Source organism: Tyto alba, unplaced genomic scaffold, assembly GCF_018691265.1.
Source record: "Tyto alba isolate M040663 unplaced genomic scaffold, T.alba_DEE_v4.0 Super-Scaffold_2, whole genome shotgun sequence".
Classification (NCBI taxonomy): domain Eukaryota; kingdom Metazoa; phylum Chordata; class Aves; order Strigiformes; family Tytonidae; genus Tyto; species Tyto alba.
In genome coordinates this window covers 74,521,905-74,541,616 of record NW_024881282.1, presented here as the reverse complement: position 1 = coordinate 74,541,616, position 19,712 = coordinate 74,521,905, and the positions used below count along the sequence as shown (strand labels likewise).

Genomic DNA, 19,712 nt, shown 5'->3' with positions numbered 1-19,712 from the left:
CAGCGAGTCATGGGTCTTATGCATATAAAAATTACTTTAATGGTTCAGCTGTCTCTAACGTAGGTATAAGAGCTACCTTCTGAAATACTGTGGCAATAAGGTTTTATATCTTGAAGACAGAAATGGATTCTGAAAGTAACTTGTGAACTCTTGCAGTATCATTAAAATCACATTTATGTAATTTGTATTTTTCATAGGTAAATTAATTTTAACACATTTTCATAAAATATGCTAAGCCACTGTAACACACTCTGGACTCAATTCAATTGTTTAAACACTGAGTTCTAGTGAAGGTGATCTGCCCTGTGGTACCTGAGCTATCTGCACATGGCTTGGAGATATAACATAGGAGCTGTGGAAGACCTGCTTTTTCTGAACCAGAAGCTGTAAGGCAAGTGGGATACTTTGGGGCATCTCAAATGACACCTGCGTTCAGGCAAGTGAATCAAACATTCTATCTTATTCAGAAGACAACACTGGATATAGTGTGGTAATACTCAGAATCATAGAATTGTTTAGGTTGGAAAAGACCTTTAAGACCTTAAGACCTTTAAGTTCAACCGTAAACCTAAGACTGCCAAGTCCACCACTAAACCATGTCCCTGAGTGCCACATCTACATGTCTTTTAAATGCTTCCAGGGATGGTGACTCAACCACTTCCCTGGGCAGCCTGCTCCAATGCTTGACAACCCTTTCAAGTGAAGAAATTTTTCCTAATATCCAATCTAAACCTCCCCTGGTGCAACTTGAGGCCATTTCCTCTTGTTCTATTGCTTGTTACTTGGGACACCAACACCCACATTGCTACAACCTCATTTCAGGTAGTTGTAGAGAGTGGTAAGGTCTCCCCTCAGCCTCCTTTTCTCCAGGCTAAAGAACCCCAGTTTCCTCAGCCACTCCTCATAAGACTTGTGTTCTAGACCCTTCACCAGTTTCGTGGCTCTTCCTTGGACACGCTCCAGCACCTCAATGTCTTTGTTGCAGTGAGGGGCCCAAAACTGAACACAGTATTTGAGGTGCAACCTCACCACTGCCGAGTACAGAGGGATAATCACTTCCCCAGTCCTGCTGGCCACACTATTTCGGATACAAGCCAGGATGCTTGTATGATATGTATTTCAGTACAGTATTAAACCTGTATTAGTACTAGATTTGCAAGCTAATTTTGAGCTGTTTCCTCTGCCTTGAACCTTCCCCAACAGTATGTACAATTTCAAGTACACTCAACCATTTTTACAGCATCCATTACAAATGTAAAATCCAGATGAGTCACAGTGAGTCAGATCAAATGTCCATCAAGCCCCACTAGAAGTATACTGTTTCCAACAGTAATCAAAAGCTGATGCTTAGGCAACTGTGTAAACAGGGACAAGCAGATGTGGTATTCTTCTCTTCTATCCTTCCAAGACTCAAAATTCTGGTGGCTGAGGAATTTTGTGACTCAGGATCCACCTTCTAGAAACAATTCCACCTTCACAGATACTTACCAAGAGCATTCATCCTGGCATTGAACTGCTCCAGTTTTGTACAGCCCATGAAGACATTATCGGCAAGGGATGAAATACTGTTCTTACTAATGTTTAAAATTTTCAGTTCTTTCAAGCACATGGGTGAACATAAGCACGAAATTTTGTTTCTATGATAACAAGGAGACAAAAGAAATCCATGTTTTATTCAGAAACTACTAGCTGAAAAGTGAAAGTAAAGAGTATTGATCTGACAATGGTAAACTGAAAACAAGACTTCTATCTATATAAAGACTGACCAGTCAGCAATAACACTGGTACATGTGGCAACATGGAATAACATGATTGATATTAAGATCGTTTTAATTAATTTGGAGAGCAAATGTCAGAATGTACTACAAGGTTTCATTTCCTGATTATGTACTGCAGCTCAATCCCACAGAAAGAGGACTGTTGCATTTGTGAGTAGTTCTGTTTACTAAAGATATATGTTTGCAGGATTATAATCACAGAATGACTATAAATCTAAAAAAAAAAAAAAAAAAAGGAATTCCATATAGAGGATATAGGGATATAATTCAGGATGAGTATATAATATTACAAACAATGTATTCTGGGAAGAAAAACACCAGAAAGAGACAAAGATCCTGAAAATACAGAGATAAAAGAGCCACACAGCACTGTTTTGCAAGGGTAACATTGCTAATAAAGTGCAAAATAAAGCTAATGAAGAAATGCAACAGGATTTTGAATTTAAAACATTGCTTTTGCAAATTTGATTCACATATTTAATAGTGCTTGCTTTAGTTACATGTGTTGTTATCTTTATTCTGTGTGAACTTCTGTGTAAAAAATATCACCATCTTATTTAAAACAAATTAGGGGAGATGAATGAGACTGTATCTGCAATTTACAGAGCTATCAATAATAGCATTCTTAAGAATTCCATATAGATATGAATCATCTCACTCACTAACAAATATGATAAAAAATGCTGGTAAACAAAATTACGTATTTTCTCTGCTTCTGTCATTTAAACCATATTCTTATCACTAAATGCAATTCCAACCAGGACAACGAAGTACTGTGGAAACTACTGTGCATACGGAAAACCTGGTTGAATATGTTAGACAGCACAGACAGTCTTGTGGACGAATAGTATGGCAGCAGAGAAACACTGAACTACAACATTTTTAGTATGTTACTGAAACTGTGATGCTGTTGAATTCTATGAAGTCCCAGAGATATTCTCATGTACTTTTTAATACACCACTGAAAATTGTAGCAATTCACAAATCTGGAAGATAATGCCAGTGTTTCACTGCTGAGTAAACAATCCTTTCCGTGCTACAACAGTCATCATTCTGGATGACAAATATATTATTTTCTGTTATGTTTGTTATGTTACAGTCCATTTACTAATGCTACTCACCCTTCTAGCAATAGCTGTTCCAGATTTTCAGCAACATTTGCAAGGAATTCGGGGGTGCACACCAGCTGATTGTATGAAAGATTAAGTTGCTTTAGAGTTGGACATCTGAGGTATGGATCCAGAGCAAAGGAAGGCCCAATGTCATTTCGAGAGATATCAAGATTTGCAATACAATTCATTTTCAGTAAATAAATTGGAAAAGAAGTAAATCGATTACTGTGCAAATCCAAGTAAGTCAAGCATTTCAAGTTCTGAAAGAAAAGGATAATTTGCTTTTAAAAATGTAAATGAAAATATGAATGTATAGGTTTTAAAGTGAGTTGTATTTTATACAATTTATTAATTTACTTATATTTCTCTCACTCGGAAAAATAGCAGAAAATAGCAATCATACTAATGTAACTCATAATAGTTCTATTACAGAATAAAATATAAAGCATCCTTCAAAATTAATTAGCTCAGTTTCATAAAATTTAACAGATATGAACTGCCTGCAGTTCATGGTTCCATTTATGTTATTATGTTGCTCAATATAACGTGTCCTGAAGCAGTTCTCTGCAGTAAATGACTTAAAACAGTTCCATAAAATACTTTTATTTCTAGCTGAATATAAATCCACTGAATGAAAATTGAGTGAATGTATGAAGCATGCAAAAATATACATCCATATTCATGAGTAGTATTGTTATGGGTACACTGTTAGAGACAAACAATTTCTTGTAACTAATCTCAACTTTTATCATATAAAATTATGCAGAATTACTTCACACAGTTGTTCTGGAATGTTTGTAAGAGCATTTTGGTGGAGCTCCAGTTTCTCAAGATGTTCCAGATGACTAGTTAAGCAGCTGTTCTGGCTGATGGCATCAATGTTCTCCAGCTCATTTGATGAAAGATCTAGTGATTTAATATACTCTTTCTCTGACATCAGTGAAGAAAGACTGTCTGATGGCCTTAAATATGGTGAAAATTTTGAGATGCCTTCTGTTAAAACAAAAACATGGGAAAAATAGCATGATTTAATTTATAATGTAATTAAACTTAAGATGAATCAACTTGGGATCTAAAGATGCAGAAGACAGTGAATGTTTGGACTTTGGTTGAGATCCAAATCCATGAAGACTTTGATTAAGAGACATCAATTTTTAAGACAGTAGGGAAGAGATGGACACTTATGCACTGTACAACAGAAGTAGCTTTTGAAAGCTAAGAAGGGCACTCATGAAATTTCACTGCGTGCTTAATTTTTCATATATTATTTGTGAAGGCTGGGAAAAAAAACAAATCCCTATATATGCATTATTTGTACTCCACTGTAGTATTTCCAAAATGTACCCTCCTCTTTGTAAACAAATACATAATCTGACTAAAATCTTTGCATGCTATGGTTGTGAAAGCATTAAGGGTGAAAAATCTGTTAGATATGTTAAACTGTATAGTTTACTTACTGGGGGATTCATCCGAAGGCAAGAATTTTCTTCTTTGTTTCATTAATGGTTCATAATCTAAGCCAGGTCCCTGGAAAATCCCAGAAGAGAACAAAAACCAGTTATGGACATATGCAGATATCTGAATTGATCTGAATTCAGTAAGTTTCTTTTTATTGTGGTTTCTTTTTATCAGAATTTCCAAGGGGAACACAAAGAAACTGTACATTTCAACTAAAAATAACAGTAGGTCACATCTTTGTAAAACTTACTGATCCATCTAATATGAAAGAACAGTAGATTTAAAGTGCAGTGGAAGTGCATTTTTTGGCAACCTAAAATGAGTTTCACTAGGGTGGGGTGATAGCACAGAGCAGGATATTACAAAAAATAATTTTCTCTAGGGAAGCCAGTATTTCCAGTTTCCCTTTACAGTCAATGGAAAGAGGAAAGCTCCCTTCAGAGGAACCTGACTTTGATTCCACCAATTCATCCTCTTATGTTGTCTCTTGGAATCGGTCTCTCTTCATTGACTGAAGTAGCACTCTGAAGATTAGCTTCACTAAGAGGTAGTTAAGTCTTTGTGAATAGGGCCACAGCTTCTGTATCTGCATTTGAACATGAGACTGGAAATCTGAGCAATTCACAAGAACATGTACTTTTTACTGGTCATAGATTTTTGCTGAAAATTAACCCTGAATCACCAAACTCTCATCTGTATAGTGATCTGCACAGTAACTGCACAGCAATAGAAGGAAATATGAAATGGCAACAGTGAGACAACAGTCCATATGGTTACATGATCCTTCCTAACACTTAATTATTAACAACTTTACAGTAGGCAACACAGACGGATTTATAAGAAGCCCGGAATGAATAAGGATCTGACTTACCACAGAGTAGGAATGTCGTGGCAAAGTAGGAGAACCTCTTTGAAATGCCATTTCCCTACAATATAAGTCTGCAACTGCAATGGAATTGGACTTCTTTTTTGTAAAAAGTGAACCTTCACTTCCTAGTACAAAATAGTAACAGGAGGGCAAATAAGTAAGAAAATGTATTTAAAGATGAGGCTCAGAATTCAACTGTAATATAGATGCTGACATACAAGGGAGAGGTACATTTCAAAAGAATCAATACTGGCAGGATCTCACTGGTTATTTGTGTGTGCAATAGGCCAAGTTACCAACATGTTTTAGAGTACATGGGTCATACTAACCTAACATGTTCCAAGTATGGCTTGCAGCTTGTTACCTGTACCAGGGATGGGCTCGAAGGGGAAAACCAGAATTGCACATTCATCAAGTTCTTGTGCAACTGGTGGAAAACACCAGAATACTTAATTATTGACACTGGGCCAGAGTGAAAAGTACCTGACGAAAGTCAATTATCTTGGACCCTATAAACGGCGACTCCAAGCAAGACCCTTTGAGCTCTTCTGGATTGCAGCAGACCTCTGACCAGCATCTCCCCTGAGCTGGGTCCCCTCTCAGGTACCAAAAACCTTAAGGTATTGCCTGCTGTTAAAGCTGATGGGAAGCCAGGGCGAAGTCAACCTGCTCGAGTCTCAATTATCACCCGTCGAGGAATGCTGATGCATTGTATTTACTCTAAACTCGAGAAGAGGAAAATTTTAACTTTGAGCTAGCTTCTCTTTCACCCACTCTCTCCCTCTGCTTACTGATGTGTTTGGGTATACACAGTTATTTTCACAAGTGTGAGTACATACTTATCCCACTGGATCCAAATACTTTTTTCCGTGTGTGTTTGTACGCCTTGTGTTTGTGAATGCACGTGTGTATACGTATTGATTTAAGGTACCATATAGTAAGTTAGTGTGAATTTTGTCATCTCTGAATCTGTAGTTAAGTCCCTATTTTAATTATAATGTATTTTACTGAATTATTTTGTAAATCTTTAAATTCGTTAATGATTAAGTGCTGCTAGTCAATAAATCTTGATTTGCTGCTAAATCATTACTGTGTTAATACTCTCATCCGTGACACATGGTTATCAAGAACAACATGGGACTGAGCATAGACTTGTCATTTACACTTTCTGATCAATGAGATAACTTTGGGAAAGGGCTCGTTTCACCTACTTTATTTGATAACAAAATAGTCCTCTATAGCAGACTTAGTTTTGTGCACTTTATTTACAGGCAACCCAGGGAATAGCGATTTCTAGATCACAACACAGTTGACTTTGTGATGAGACAAACTGTGATCCTGATGCACCTGCTTTTTGCTATAGACTATAAAGGCAGCATACAAGAAAAGCTCAGGAACAGACATCAAAACAATATCTAAATTTGTTTGGCTGAATCCTGCACTTTCTCTCTACAAGAAACAGAATGCATGGAGAACTGATTTTAAATTGATACCTGAATAAAATGCATTAAGGTCCTAATTTTGTAGACAAAGCACATATTTACTCATCATAAACTATTTTCCTATGTCACCACAAACAAAATTTTAGATAAAAGTATTTTTTTCATGGAAAGCGTTTTATCTCAAATACAAATAAACAACTGATTTATAGCTATGGTCTAGCCCTGGTACACTAAATTGGGATTACAAAAAGAAAAAAGAAAAGAAAAACAATTACCTTCACTATCAATATCATCACTCAAAGGAAAAACACTGTCCACTAATGGGTCAGAAATGAAATTCCAATCATAGTTTTTATCTGCTCCATCTTCAGAGAAGTTTAGATCAGAGGAGGCTCTTGATCTATCCTCTGAAATATTCTTCATCTGGAATTTAAGCACCATTCTTGCCAGTGCAGAACCTGCATCTGTATGTATAAGAAACCAAAAAGATAGTGTATTGTCCAAGAAATCCAAATATCTTAAAATAAAAACCCAGAAATAACTTGATTTCTTTTCGAAGTTTGGCAGTCTTTGTACAGCCAGCTGAATGCTATGAAGATATCCTCAACTTAAGGTCTTGATCTAAAACACTTACATAGTACCATCAAGAGACATTAACACATTTCATATAGCAAATTCTACATATACTCACTTTGTTTTCTTAATGGAGTAAGTTTTTCTGGGAACAAAGGAATAAGCCAGGAAGGTTCTAGTCTCCCAATACCAAATCCTCCAAGACATATACTGCTGTTGGCAACATCAAGACTAAGCTTCTTTAAGAGCAAGCTGATGATTTGGCTATCTCCTCTCTTTATACTGATGGTTAAAGCACTCCGAACATCCTGCTCTCGTGCACCATTGGCTAATAGCAATTCCACCAATTTAGGATTATTTCCTTTCTCACAAACCTAACAGAGAAAAGCCATTAAAAAAAAATTTATACAAGGCACTCAAACAACAGCTCAGACTGCATCAAGAGACTTGTCTCAAATTCAGAATCACTGTGTTTTTAGGATCATGTCTCCTTTCCAATTACACAATTCCCTACCCCTCACAGCATAAACCTGCCTAAGGCATGTGAGTACCAACTCCCATTTTCCTGAAGTCTTTGCCCAAAATAAAACAAATACCTGACCTCTGCAATTGTAATTTCTGCCGTGAGTGCACACAATTTCCAGGCAAAAATTAATGGTAATTTATGTAGTTTGGTTATTGCGTGCAGTCTAGGGCAAGTTCATTTATCTATCTATTCAGTGGAAAAAAGATACCGAGGGGTTATTTTGCCATGTCATGTGGATATCAGATGAACACACAACAATGCTGAGACTCATCAAGCCTCGCCTAGTGCGAGACAGTTAGGGTCCAGTGGCTTCCGTCAACTTTACTCCTTCCAATCTCTCAGTCTGCTTTGCTACACAGAGCAGTGGTGATTGTGAATATTACAAATATTTTTTAGAAACATTTCCAGTTACTTCAATATTTCCACTGTGGTTCACTAACACTGATTTGCCTACCTCAGACTCCACGGATGGATGGTCGGTTCCAGACCCAGCTGTGCTTTATCACCCAGCCAGCTCTGCCAGCTGAAGTGAACACTTCCTCATTCACTTCAGGCAGTACTGGTGGGGTTCTCTCAAACCGTTTAAAACTTCAACAATGAAGCAAAATTAAGAAGTGCTCATAAATGTTTCTCAAAAAAATTTTTAAAGGCAGTCACGTTTAGCAAGGAGCACTTATAAGCAAGTGGGAGCAGCCTCTCTGTTGGCATGGCTGAATCCAGATGGAATGTTTGCCTATGGCCTTATTTAAGACACCAAGATATTTCAAATAGTTGATGCTCTGGATGTAGCCACTGTCAGGATAAAGCTCTTTGCAGCTAGTGTGACTGCAGGAATTCCAAGATGCTAGCTGTGTTGATAAAAAGTCAGAACTCTAATCAGAACCATTAAATCAGCACAAAAAATGGTGACTATATTCATCTAAGTACAACACAAAGTAAAATAAATCCATTCCAGGGCAGGCGATTTAGGCAGTCTTCTTTACAGGTCTAGAACAGTGGGACTAAGCACACTGAAACCTATCTACGCACAGTGCTGCCTGCTGGTCCCTCTGCACTTCAGCCTCACCGACCTTGGAAAGAGCTGAATTTGGAGTATCAGTTCATGGACCGTGCTCTAATGAGCATGATGCCACGTGTGCCTGATTAGTTCAGGAAAAATGACTGGGAGTTTGCAAAGTTTGAGCTTAAGTCTTCTTCCTCAAAAATACTCCAAAGCTAAGGCTAAATCAGTACTTGATTGAACCCAGGTTAGCATGTGAACAGGGTAAACAATCAGAAAGTATGGACTTTAAAGCGAACTTGCATCGGAACTGAACTGGCAGTGTGGGCACATTCCAGGTGATAGTGACCCTATGAGCTTCAAAAAAGTGAAGAGTGTTTCAGTGAACATTAGACTGAGCCTGAAGTCACCGTGAGTAGCAATGGTTAAGACCACTCAGTTCACAGTTAGATTGCACTGAGTACTGCTGCTGTGTTCTGCCAAATATATGTTTACATTAAAAGAGAAAGGAATCCAAAAGCATGATTTTAGAGCAATAAAACCATGTATTACCTGATAGATCAAAGAGTTTGTCTTTGTCTTCTTATTGATATCAGCTCCCAGTAGAAGTAAACATTCAGCCATAATACTATTGTACTCAATACATGCTTTTTCCAGCATCATATTTTTTAAATCATCATTTTCAGCTATTTTAGCAAAACATTTACAACACAGGCTTTGAAACTGAATTGGAAGACAAACAATCAAAGTTAGGACAAAAAAAGCACCAAAAGTTTTCAGCTGTGGAGCTGTCAAAAGGGAGAAGATACCTGTCGATCTCGCTGGTCAGTGAAACACATAGACATCTGGTAGAAAATGACTGTGTCGAAAGATTCATGTACCAGCAGCTTTGCAAAACAAGGTGACAAACCAAGAATTGACAAGATTGCATGAAATCCCTAGGAACACAATGACAAGATTGAAACAAATATAGTGTTAAAAAGGATCATTTTAAAACAGGCCATGCAACAAAATCAGATTTCAGCCAAAAGATACGTGCTTTAACTTCTTTCACCTTGCTTTCAAACATGCAATAATTCACAAATTACAGAAGATCAGGAGAAAAGGCAGAAACACCTGGTGTCTCTGTGTTTATATAGCTGTAGTTTCATGCTTGTTTAGGTGACGCAATTAAACAGATATTAACTGACACTTTGAAAACCAAATTATGCACCATAATATCTGACAACATCCTGCCTGGCAGTGACAAATGTACTTGTGATTTCCTGAAAATGTACAGAGGAAACAATCTCCTTCTAAGGATGTGGGATAAACATGAATCCCCTGTCCCAATGTGTTGCCCTGTAATCCTTGAATTTGAAAAAAATACATAGGTTATATGAAAAATTTAACAAGTGTATCTAAAAACTAAAAAGAAATACAACATTATCCAAGCATTCTGCAAGTAAAGTTGACCTAGAAGGGTGAACTGGGTAAATTATGGACTCTTTGTCCAAACCTAATTAAGACTAAATCACTTTAAGTAACTTCCTTATTCCACTACTTTATTTTGATTTCTCTCTACGTTGGTTGCTAAGCTAAACTTGGAAAGGTTGAGGGAAAAACAGCAGTAAAGAAGGGAGGCTGTACTTGTGGTATTTTCATATTGATCCGAAACAGAAGTACAGAGACTCTCACGGGAAGCTGATCTCACAGGCAAGCTCCATTCCAGTAGAAAAAAGAAACTGGCAACGAACAGGAAGGCTTCTGAGGCAGAGGAAACAGAACTTTCACAGGAGGAGGACTGAACATGTGTTTGCAGACAGAGTAAGAACTCTTCTTCCACATTCAGAAGTAGATCCAAAGTCTGACACAGTATTCCAGTAATATCCTTCTTAAATACAGCATTCCTACATAAAGCTTACTGCTAGTGACAGGGCTCGCAACTAAGTTATTTTCTATTATGTTTCAAAGAAGGGCCATCAATACTATAATGACAGTTACTTGATTAAATGCTTATATATTGACTAAATGATGGACCATGACTGAGAAATTTGTTCTAGTTTGCAGATCTCAGAAGTCTTAGACAAACACCTAAATCTACACTTACATATTCTGGATTGAATATATGCATCCAAGAAAACCATCTCTACAGCAAACATTTTAGTTTAATTATAAAGGCTTATATTAGTCCAGTAATTGCAATAAAATCAAAGTGAAGTAATTAAAATAAAGAATTATACTTCAAATATAACTACATTAAAATATTTTTTTAAGGTTTTGCCTTTCACTTTCATCTTTGTACACAGAAGTAACACATACATGCATCTGGATTTCAGTGACCTCTTTAAATCGTCGCAGAGTAGAAACCAGAACTGTTGACAGGACATGCATAGTTGCAATACACAAACTCCTTCTTGTAATCAAAGAGCATAGAAGACTCAAACCCAAACACTGTATGTCTAGAAAAAAACCAGAAAGATTAATAATGTTGATTATTCAGACATTCTGAGTGTAATAAACCCATGACCTAAGTGGTGTTATATTACTACGATTTCAGAAAGTTATTTGCAGAAGATATTACAGGGCCAGGCATAACTACCAAGTGGATGAACCTGAGGACTCTGCAGTACTGCTGTCTTTTCTTGCCATGTAACTTACACCACATCCAGTATTACAGAGTGTAATAGATAGGTTACAGCTTCTGTGGTTAATCAGCCCCTCCCACTACATCATTCACATTGTACTAACAAAATAGCTTCCCTACCTTGTTCGTCTGGATACATCTGTAGGGTGTGAAGTACAGTGTCAGTAGCTCCTTGCTGGGTTAAAATTTCTAGCGCACCAATGCACTCAGCTACAGAAGCAAGTAGTTTTAATCCACACTTCTGAAGGCTAGGATTTCCAATGAACTAATGGAGAAATGAATATAAAATCAGATCCAAGTTTGTTCTGCTTACAATGGCAACAGAAGTCTGTGTGTTCTTAAAGCTGTTTTTTAAGAACAAGTAATTGTTGCTATTGAAGTATGTGAAATTACAGCTGATGTAACAATAAATAACAATATTCACAATTTCAAAAAGGTTTTCTTTTCAACCATCAGTTTCAGCTGTTCATAACTGCCCCAGATTTTCATCTTTGATTCTGAAAATATTCCTTAGCTAGCTGTCTAATGGAGAGTGGGATTTTTTTTTGCTCATAGGTTCAGTACAACCATTCACGAGTTTATACTATTTGCTAGGACAAGAAGAGTGAGAAAATGTACTTCCTATGCGGTTAAAAAGGAACAAAAATGTGATTATTTGAGAACCAGCACAACTGATAAACATGCTGTCAACTGAAAAAAAACATGAAAATAAAGAGCAACATACCTACTACCACAGCCCATCAAGATTTTAAAAAATTTATGATTAGTTATAAAGCAATTCAAGAGGTTGGTTGTGATTATTTTTCCCAATTTTCCCCCACTTCTAGATGGATGAAACCTAGGTGAGGCCTAGATCTGAAAGTGTGCATAGTTGTCATAGTGACTTGCAAATCTGCAAAACTATTCAGTGGAGTCATGCCCATCTTCCTCCTCATTCCTTCTCTAGTTTTTTATTAAAATATGTTAATTTCTGGCCTTTCTGGTTGATATTGTAGTACCCCAAAACACAAACCAGCTGGGTCAGAAAATGCAATCAGGATGGTCACAAAGCACTGGAGACTACAATACATTCTGAGGTAAAAATTATTTTGCCTTCCTTGTTAACTCCTATATCCTATATCTTCAGGTCAAGAAATGTCCTTTAGACACTCTAGGACTCTTTTGCCAATACATTATGAAAGTCAGAGCAAATAATAAGTGTAAGAGATATAAATTCCTGACTGAAGTTGTTTGGCAAGTCTAAAGTTGTTGAAAGACTTCTAAAAAATTGTGAATTGCTACACTTTGGTTGTGGTTGTGTGAACCTTGCAAACGTCGTAGAAGTAGGATTCTTCTGAAGGCCATGAAGTTAAACTTTTCCTATCACTAGGATTTAAGGTTAATTTGCTGTGCAAAGTGCCCAGTGTTTCCTTTGTTTAGACTGGGTCTGCTTCAGCCTTTCACTGTTGAGCTTCCCCTTCAAGGCACTGTGATCATTCTGTTTTCCAGTGGCTGGAAAAAGTTACAGAATTGAACAGTGAAAAGTATGGAGACAGGAGTATATATCCATGAAAGCCATATTAAAGAACCACTCAGTTCTATGTGTAATCGAGGTGTAGGTATGAGGACACTTTTCATGTATAAACTAAGCCATTAAAGAAATCTCAAATAAACTGTATACTTGAAAAAAAAATAACCTTGTTTTGATGAATATCCTTTAGAGTTACTGCATAAAGGATCATCTAATACACTCCAGAACAGAAAGTAAGAAGAAACCCCAAACAATAAATGAAACTCAGGAGTTAAGATTAATTCTATCAAATCAATAGGAAAATCAACGTGTAACTAAAACTTACTAATGATTCATCATCACAAGTGTAAAATAGAGACAAAATCCATCAGAATAAAGCTTTAACTATACCCTGTTCAAAGCATTAAGCACCAACGAATGAGTTCCCTCCAACAGACACTGGCTTTTAATGACTTTTACTGTAAGTGCAAAAGCAGCATCTCCCACATCTCTGGAAGAACCATTCTGGTGTTCATTCTTTGTATCTGCAACAACGGAAAACAACCTACCTCAGAAGAACAGATTCAATATTCTCCCCAGTATTAACCCAATGTTATTAATGCAATATAACAATCAAATTGAACACACAGGTGACTCAGAGGGCGTACTTCATATCTTATGACATTTTCAGAACTCTGTACTTTGAGAGACTGGAGTCCCTCCAGACTTACATTGTAGTGTGAGCACATTGTTTGAAATGATGATTTCACCATATGTTTGCTCACTACTTCCTGTGAAAATGCAAAATCATGCCAAAGAATTTTGCCTAAGGTACACTGCAATTTATTACTGTTTTGAGCTATGGGTTTTCTTGGTGTTCCTGATACTTCAGAATGCCTCCTCCTTCTGGAAAGGAGACACTACAGAGAAGGTGTAAACTAGTTGCCCTTTCTCACTTGGCAGCACATCATAGGCCAAATTTTACCCACAGATAACGTTACATGAAAGGTGAGTACAAATAAAAGAACAGAGAAATGCCTTTCAGATTTACCTTTCTTGTAGCTATTTGCACTTGCAGTCAAGTGGCACTACAGAAAGTACCCAGAAATCCTTTAAAAGTCACTTCACCATTCATATTTGTTCCGATAACTATTTTCCCCATGAATTACCTTTTATTCTCTAATTAATCTGCAAGTTTCAACACCCAGTTGGCACTCTCTTTGTTTGATTACATTTTAGAAGTGCATCACTTCCAGGATACTGGCAAAAAAAGCACCTTGCCTACATGTTAGAATACATATATCAAGTCTTAATCCTGCTGTTTATTGAAAAAAAACCCGGAAGTATTAGGATTATAATTCAAAGAATAGAAGGAAACTGAAAACCTGCAATCAGTCTGCATATTAGCTAAGTTACCAGTTTCAGAGTTATTGGTTTTATAAATGTTCAAGTTAAACTGCTGAGAGATACTTGCAAAAAATTGTTCTAAAAAAAAATCAGTACCCCACATCTGTACTCTCATACTTAATATGAGAGGAAAAAACCAGGATATATAGCAGTAAACTGATCAGAAGAGCTAAAACTTTCCCCCAATTCTATTAAAGGTATAGAAGTAACAAAGAACTTATTTTTCCCATTGTAGATCGTCTTTAAAGAGTTTTGGGGTTTTTTGGGGGGAAAGGAATTTCTCAGCTAGTCAGTTTGGCTTCTGCTTTTCTGTAGAAAATAGTATATAATAGTATATTTCATATCTTTAAATCACTGTCTTTATTTTTTGGTGTCAGAGGTCCAATTTTTATGTTCCTTCCAAGAGATACTATTAAAATAATTGCATTTTGTGGTACAACAATGTTGATGTCATGATCACTGTTTGCTCTCACTTAAAGTGTATCTATGATGAAAATACACAATCAAAGCGATAGCTCCACATTCATCCCCTGAATTCCTTAGCAGTAATGGAGCTAACTCTTCACTGACAAAATCAAGAGGAAATTAGCAATGGTAATTTTTGTTACCTTCAATACCTCAAAAGTTTTCTTCCATCTTGTATGTTCTTAAAGAGTTACAGCCGCTCTCTGCTATGTACAGAACTCTAGTAAATTTTTTTAAGTCACATTGAAGGCTGTGTCATTAGATAAGAAAGACTAAAACCCAGCTATCTAATTATATTCTCTGATTTGGTGTATGATGCCACATCAATTATATTTGTGGATGACTTACCAGGTATCATAAAGTGTAAAAGGACTCGAAGTGCTTCCAGTTGTACAGAGAGTGATCTTTCATGTTCTCTCATAGCTTTTACAACTTCTGATACAGCTACTGTCATTATATCCAGATGAGGGAAACTGAAAATAGTTTATAAAATAAATAAAAAGAATGCATTTCTAAATTGTACATGTATTTGCTTCCTTAATTTAAACTGTGATAACTCTTTAGAACACTGTAAATCTGGTTTGAGCTATAAAATATAAAACTATGGCACTCCTCTTCATCATAGCAAATACATCATTTTATATTTATATTGTATATATTATTATATATTATATTATTTGCAGCCCCCTACACATATCCACCTGGGCATCTGACTGCAGGGCTTACAAACTTCAGTGTCTTGAACAGGGCTGTCAACCTGTGGTCAATTTTAACATCAATGAAACAGTCAATAATTTAAAGGCAAACACAGCACTGAATCTCACAAACCTTCACTTTGGAAGTGGCCATGTATTTCTAAGCATATTACCTTCCTTCGAAAACATGATTCAGAATTCTGCAGGCACTTTCAGCCACTTCAGGAGAATGTGGATGTTTCCTCATTATATCCAAAACATTCATATGTATGCCTTTAGCCAAAAGTGTCTTCCTAATATTTACTACAACACAAAACAGCAGGCATCCTGTAAGCAAATCTCTCTCTCTTTAAATATAACTTTCCAAAACAGCAGAACTGCTAACTTCTTTTCCCCCTTTTTCCAATTTTTTTTCCTCACCAAACTTACATGTTAGAGAAATATAAATTAGAATGGGAAGCAATTTGAGCTGAAGATGACTTCTGTTTGCATAGCTTAATCAAAAGCATTATAATTCCTGAATGCCTAGTAAGTTTAAATACATCTGCTATTTTAACTTATATAAAGTTAACTTAAGGGAAGAAGAATGTACAGCTTTACTTTTATTTTCAAAAATGTTTATTCTTAAACAATTTTTCCTCTTAATTGCACTTTGTGATCATGTAGGAAATCTAGAATTTAAAACTTTCAAAAAACCTTCTAACTTCCAAAATAAGGCTTCAAAAATTATACTTATTCACTCAATTTACTTTGCTGACTCATTTTTAAAAAATTCAAATATCCAGGCACATGTTGTACCTATAGCTGTTACCAATACTGCTTAGAACATTACAAAAATATTGTACATTATCACGGTAACTACCACCGATTCTTGTCATTCCCAGTTTAGCACATTTATTTCAAATGGTTAATTCAAGCAATATTGCATTGTGCTAGAGGGTTTTACTAGGCTTCTTTATGTCTGTCATTTCTGGTGTAAGCACATTCACTTAGGGTGAAAAAAAGAATACAAAAAGACAAAATAAAAATTTCCCTGAGATTTCCAAAGGGAATCCGAGGCCCGCTTGTCAGTAACACATGATGAAAGTACCTGTTATAATATATGATAACAGTATGCATACATTTATGTAGCTATTTCTCGCTACAGATACATATTTATCTCATAAATAACTAACTACAAAACCTTTTCATTGTTAGGTTTTATGTACTTAGATAGCTTAGTAACCTAGTGATAAAACAATGCTTTCTCACCTAGAGAATGGTAATTAATTGCTAGTCTCTTTCTTCCTATCTAGCCAGTGGTTTTCAATGTGCAGTCTACAAACCACTTGAGGTCCATAACCATTTCAAAGGGTTCTGGGAAAGGTATCTAATAAAAGCAGGCCAACTGTGAGTAGGCTTAAATACTCTACCCAGGGGTCCACATGTCCACTGAAAAATTTTGAGGGGGTCTGTAAATTGAAAAAAGTTAGGAAACCATGTTAGGGTCACAATCAGGACTAAAGCAATCTTGAAAACTGTTACGCTCATGTTTAACTTTCTACACATGATTTGATTCACTGAGGTCAACAGGGCTGCTCAAATCCCCTGTGTTAAGCAAGAAAATTGTATTTGTTGGGCTGTAATCCTTAATCACATGATTTTAATCAAATGCTGCTCTTGATGAAATTCAAACATGTGATAAATATGTAAACAAGTATACAAAGAGAACACACTCTTTTCACATCTCCTGCTCCAAAAAATAGCAATTGCAACACATAAACTGGCAAAGAGCTCTTTACCTTCACATACTCTCTTTGATATTAGCCAACAATAGCTTTTTCAAAGCAAGGCATAAACTTCCTACTAAACACAACTGTGTAATGCTCTAATTACAGAGAATATTGTATTCATACAACAGCACACTAAATAGTCTTCAATATTACAGCAATAACTTTCTGCTGAATTAGAAACTAAAGATAATTAAATTCCCTTACCATTTTGTTGTGACAAAATTGCCAAGGTACTAGCAGCTGCCTGAAACACTTCTTTTGAAGAGGAGTGCATCAGCATGGAGAGCATCACTGCTCTGTCTATTGGGAACCTTTCACAAAGAGAAACAAATCACTGCACATTGACCATATTACAGCAGTTATTTCATATCTGTAGTTCAGTTTTCTAGAAGGTATTAAGTGACATAATAAAATTTTCAGATGATTGTACTTGACTTATGTTTCCAGAACAACTGCTGACAGAAAGCCCTTTGCAAATTGCATATTAGCCTACTCTGAATCTCACTGAATTCACTTAGAACAATGCATTCCAAGTGACTTGTCGTCCAGAAAGGGGTACAAAACAGGCTTGCTAAAATTTGAAACATTAAAGCTTTAAGCAACTCCAAGAAATAAAGTAAAATGAAAGTCTGTGTCTTATCCATGCCTAGATTCTCCCTGATGAAGCAGTACCTTGTCTACTATGCCCTTTCTTTAATCCTCCCTATCCTTGTTGCAACTGAAGAAATTCCTTGTGAACTGTAAAAATTAGCTCTATTAGACTGTGTTCTGAGACTTTGTTAAAACACTAGCAATTTTGCCTGAGTCAAGGTTAGTACACTTTTCAAGAAAGAAAGCTTCCCAAGTGTTGTTGATCACCATGCATTTCATTGTATATTAGAAAACAAGTAAGAAAAATAAGAACAATTGAAACATGAGACCCCAAATGACCCAATAGTAGGCTTTCATTTTTTTAATTTTTAAAAATACAGTTCAAGATATTAACACTGACTGATTATCTCCATCTCCAATCTTCTCATGAAGGCTGCGTTGATACAGAAACAGATTTTTCAAAGCCCAGCATGCAGCCCCCTAGACAAAATCAAAAGGAGACAAAATGATTAAGAAATTATGCTTTCAGAGTATCAAAAATATATGAAAAAATCCAAATAGTTTGACTATTTTTCAGTCCATGACAAAGGTACAAGGTGCTTTATGTAGATATACAAGATGTGGACTGTCACATTCTTTATAGATGGGATAAGCCTGAGTTACAAACATGTGGCCACATTCTCATTACTTGATTTGCATTTTGATACCCATTTTACACCATTATTAACTCTTCTGTTGATGGCCCTGTGTTTTGCTGCTGAATACAGAGGAGCTACGTAAACAACAACTTTTGAACGGCTGAAGCTTTAGGTAATGTCTCATCTTAACTACCTACATTTGATGCAAAGGAGTAACTGACACCAGTTGAGGTGAACAAAGATAAAAAAGTCAAGAAAAGTAAGATTTATTCTAAATCTAATGCAGTCCTTAAGGCCTTGTTTGCCTGAGGGTATATGGGAAAAAATTATGTCACTGAACATTTTATTTAATGCATAATGCAGTCTTTCCATACCCCCATCATCTAGAAATTCTCACCAGCACATCTGTGTTTTTTCGGTGCAGTTCCAATGCTCTGTAACATGCTTCCAACCAGCATAATTTTTCTTCCTCCTCCTCTTCTTTTCTTTCTTCTAAGTCTCGGTTTAAGAATATTGTCTCGGCTTGAAATACAAAATATTTACAATAAAATTCTTATTGTAAAAACAAAACACTTATGTCTTAACCTTCCTCTAGTCATGGAGGTGCTGACATTGTTTATGTGTGAAAATCAGTGGGAGGATTAGCCTCTTCAGGGAAGGGAGAAGTCTTTTGACATAAATTTTATGAGAGATTTTAAAAACGCCTTTAAGGTTATAAAGGGGCTAAAAAACTTAATTATAGTGTAGTAAATTAGGTACATAGTTACAGATCAGTCAATACTCAGGCTCTGAGAAGACCTGTACGTATTTTCTGTTGTTGTGTATTTACATAAGAATACCACAGCCATAAAACGTAACTGTGATTCATTTGCATGTAACCACTTATCACAGAGCCATCCACACTCTGAAGCCATGCCATTTAAAAACAAAATGCAAACTGCAGTTGCTTAGAAAGAAATACCTGGTCCAAGAAAGTGCAATAGAATTTAAAAGAAAACATTTTACACCGGTGATTTTTCAACATTTAAGGAAAAAAAATAGGTATCAACACTGACCATAATATCTGAGGCTTACTGGAGTGTGTACTGATTTCTAATCTTTGCTATCTTGGGGACTTTTAAACGGAATTTCTACTTACTTTTGTATGGAACAATTACTCAAAGACAAAGAGGAACAGATTCTTAGCTCTTTGCCGCTATCTAGCTAACTTCCGTTTCAAAATAATACCTGGAGCGTACTCAAGAAAAAGTTTAAATCTTTTAATTGATTTCA

General features: G+C 36.1%; 1 protein-coding gene across 4 annotated transcripts in view; it reads right to left on the bottom strand.

Annotated features, from left to right (window-relative positions):
• The window catches only part of LRRK2 (leucine rich repeat kinase 2), a 69,121-nt gene that overhangs the window by 30,125 nt on the left and 19,284 nt on the right, over positions 1–19,712 (bottom strand). Inside the window, exons 9-25 of one of the 4 annotated variants that reach the window (XM_032996283.2) lie at positions 18,838–18,962; positions 18,203–18,282; positions 17,416–17,522; positions 15,613–15,742; positions 15,093–15,217; positions 13,284–13,417; positions 11,504–11,648; positions 11,059–11,198; positions 9,567–9,695; positions 9,310–9,480; positions 7,350–7,605; positions 6,934–7,122; positions 5,220–5,341; positions 4,348–4,417; positions 3,663–3,883; positions 2,900–3,150; positions 1,489–1,637 (exon numbers count right to left, since the gene is read on the bottom strand). In XM_032996283.2, coding sequence (XP_032852174.2) covers positions 1,489–1,637; positions 2,900–3,150; positions 3,663–3,883; positions 4,348–4,417; positions 5,220–5,341; positions 6,934–7,122; positions 7,350–7,605; positions 9,310–9,480; positions 9,567–9,695; positions 11,059–11,198; positions 11,504–11,648; positions 13,284–13,417; positions 15,093–15,217; positions 15,613–15,742; positions 17,416–17,522; positions 18,203–18,282; positions 18,838–18,962 — 2,544 coding nt within the window. Of the gene's footprint in view, positions 1–1,488; positions 1,638–2,899; positions 3,151–3,662; positions 3,884–4,347; positions 4,418–5,219; positions 5,342–6,933; positions 7,123–7,349; positions 7,606–9,309; positions 9,481–9,566; positions 9,696–11,058; positions 11,199–11,503; positions 11,649–13,283; positions 13,418–15,092; positions 15,218–15,572; positions 15,743–16,690; positions 16,792–17,415; positions 17,546–18,202; positions 18,283–18,837; positions 18,963–19,712 lie in introns of those variants that run through there. The other 3 variants (XM_032996284.2, XM_032996285.2, XM_042792898.1) reach the window with 3 other exon arrangements.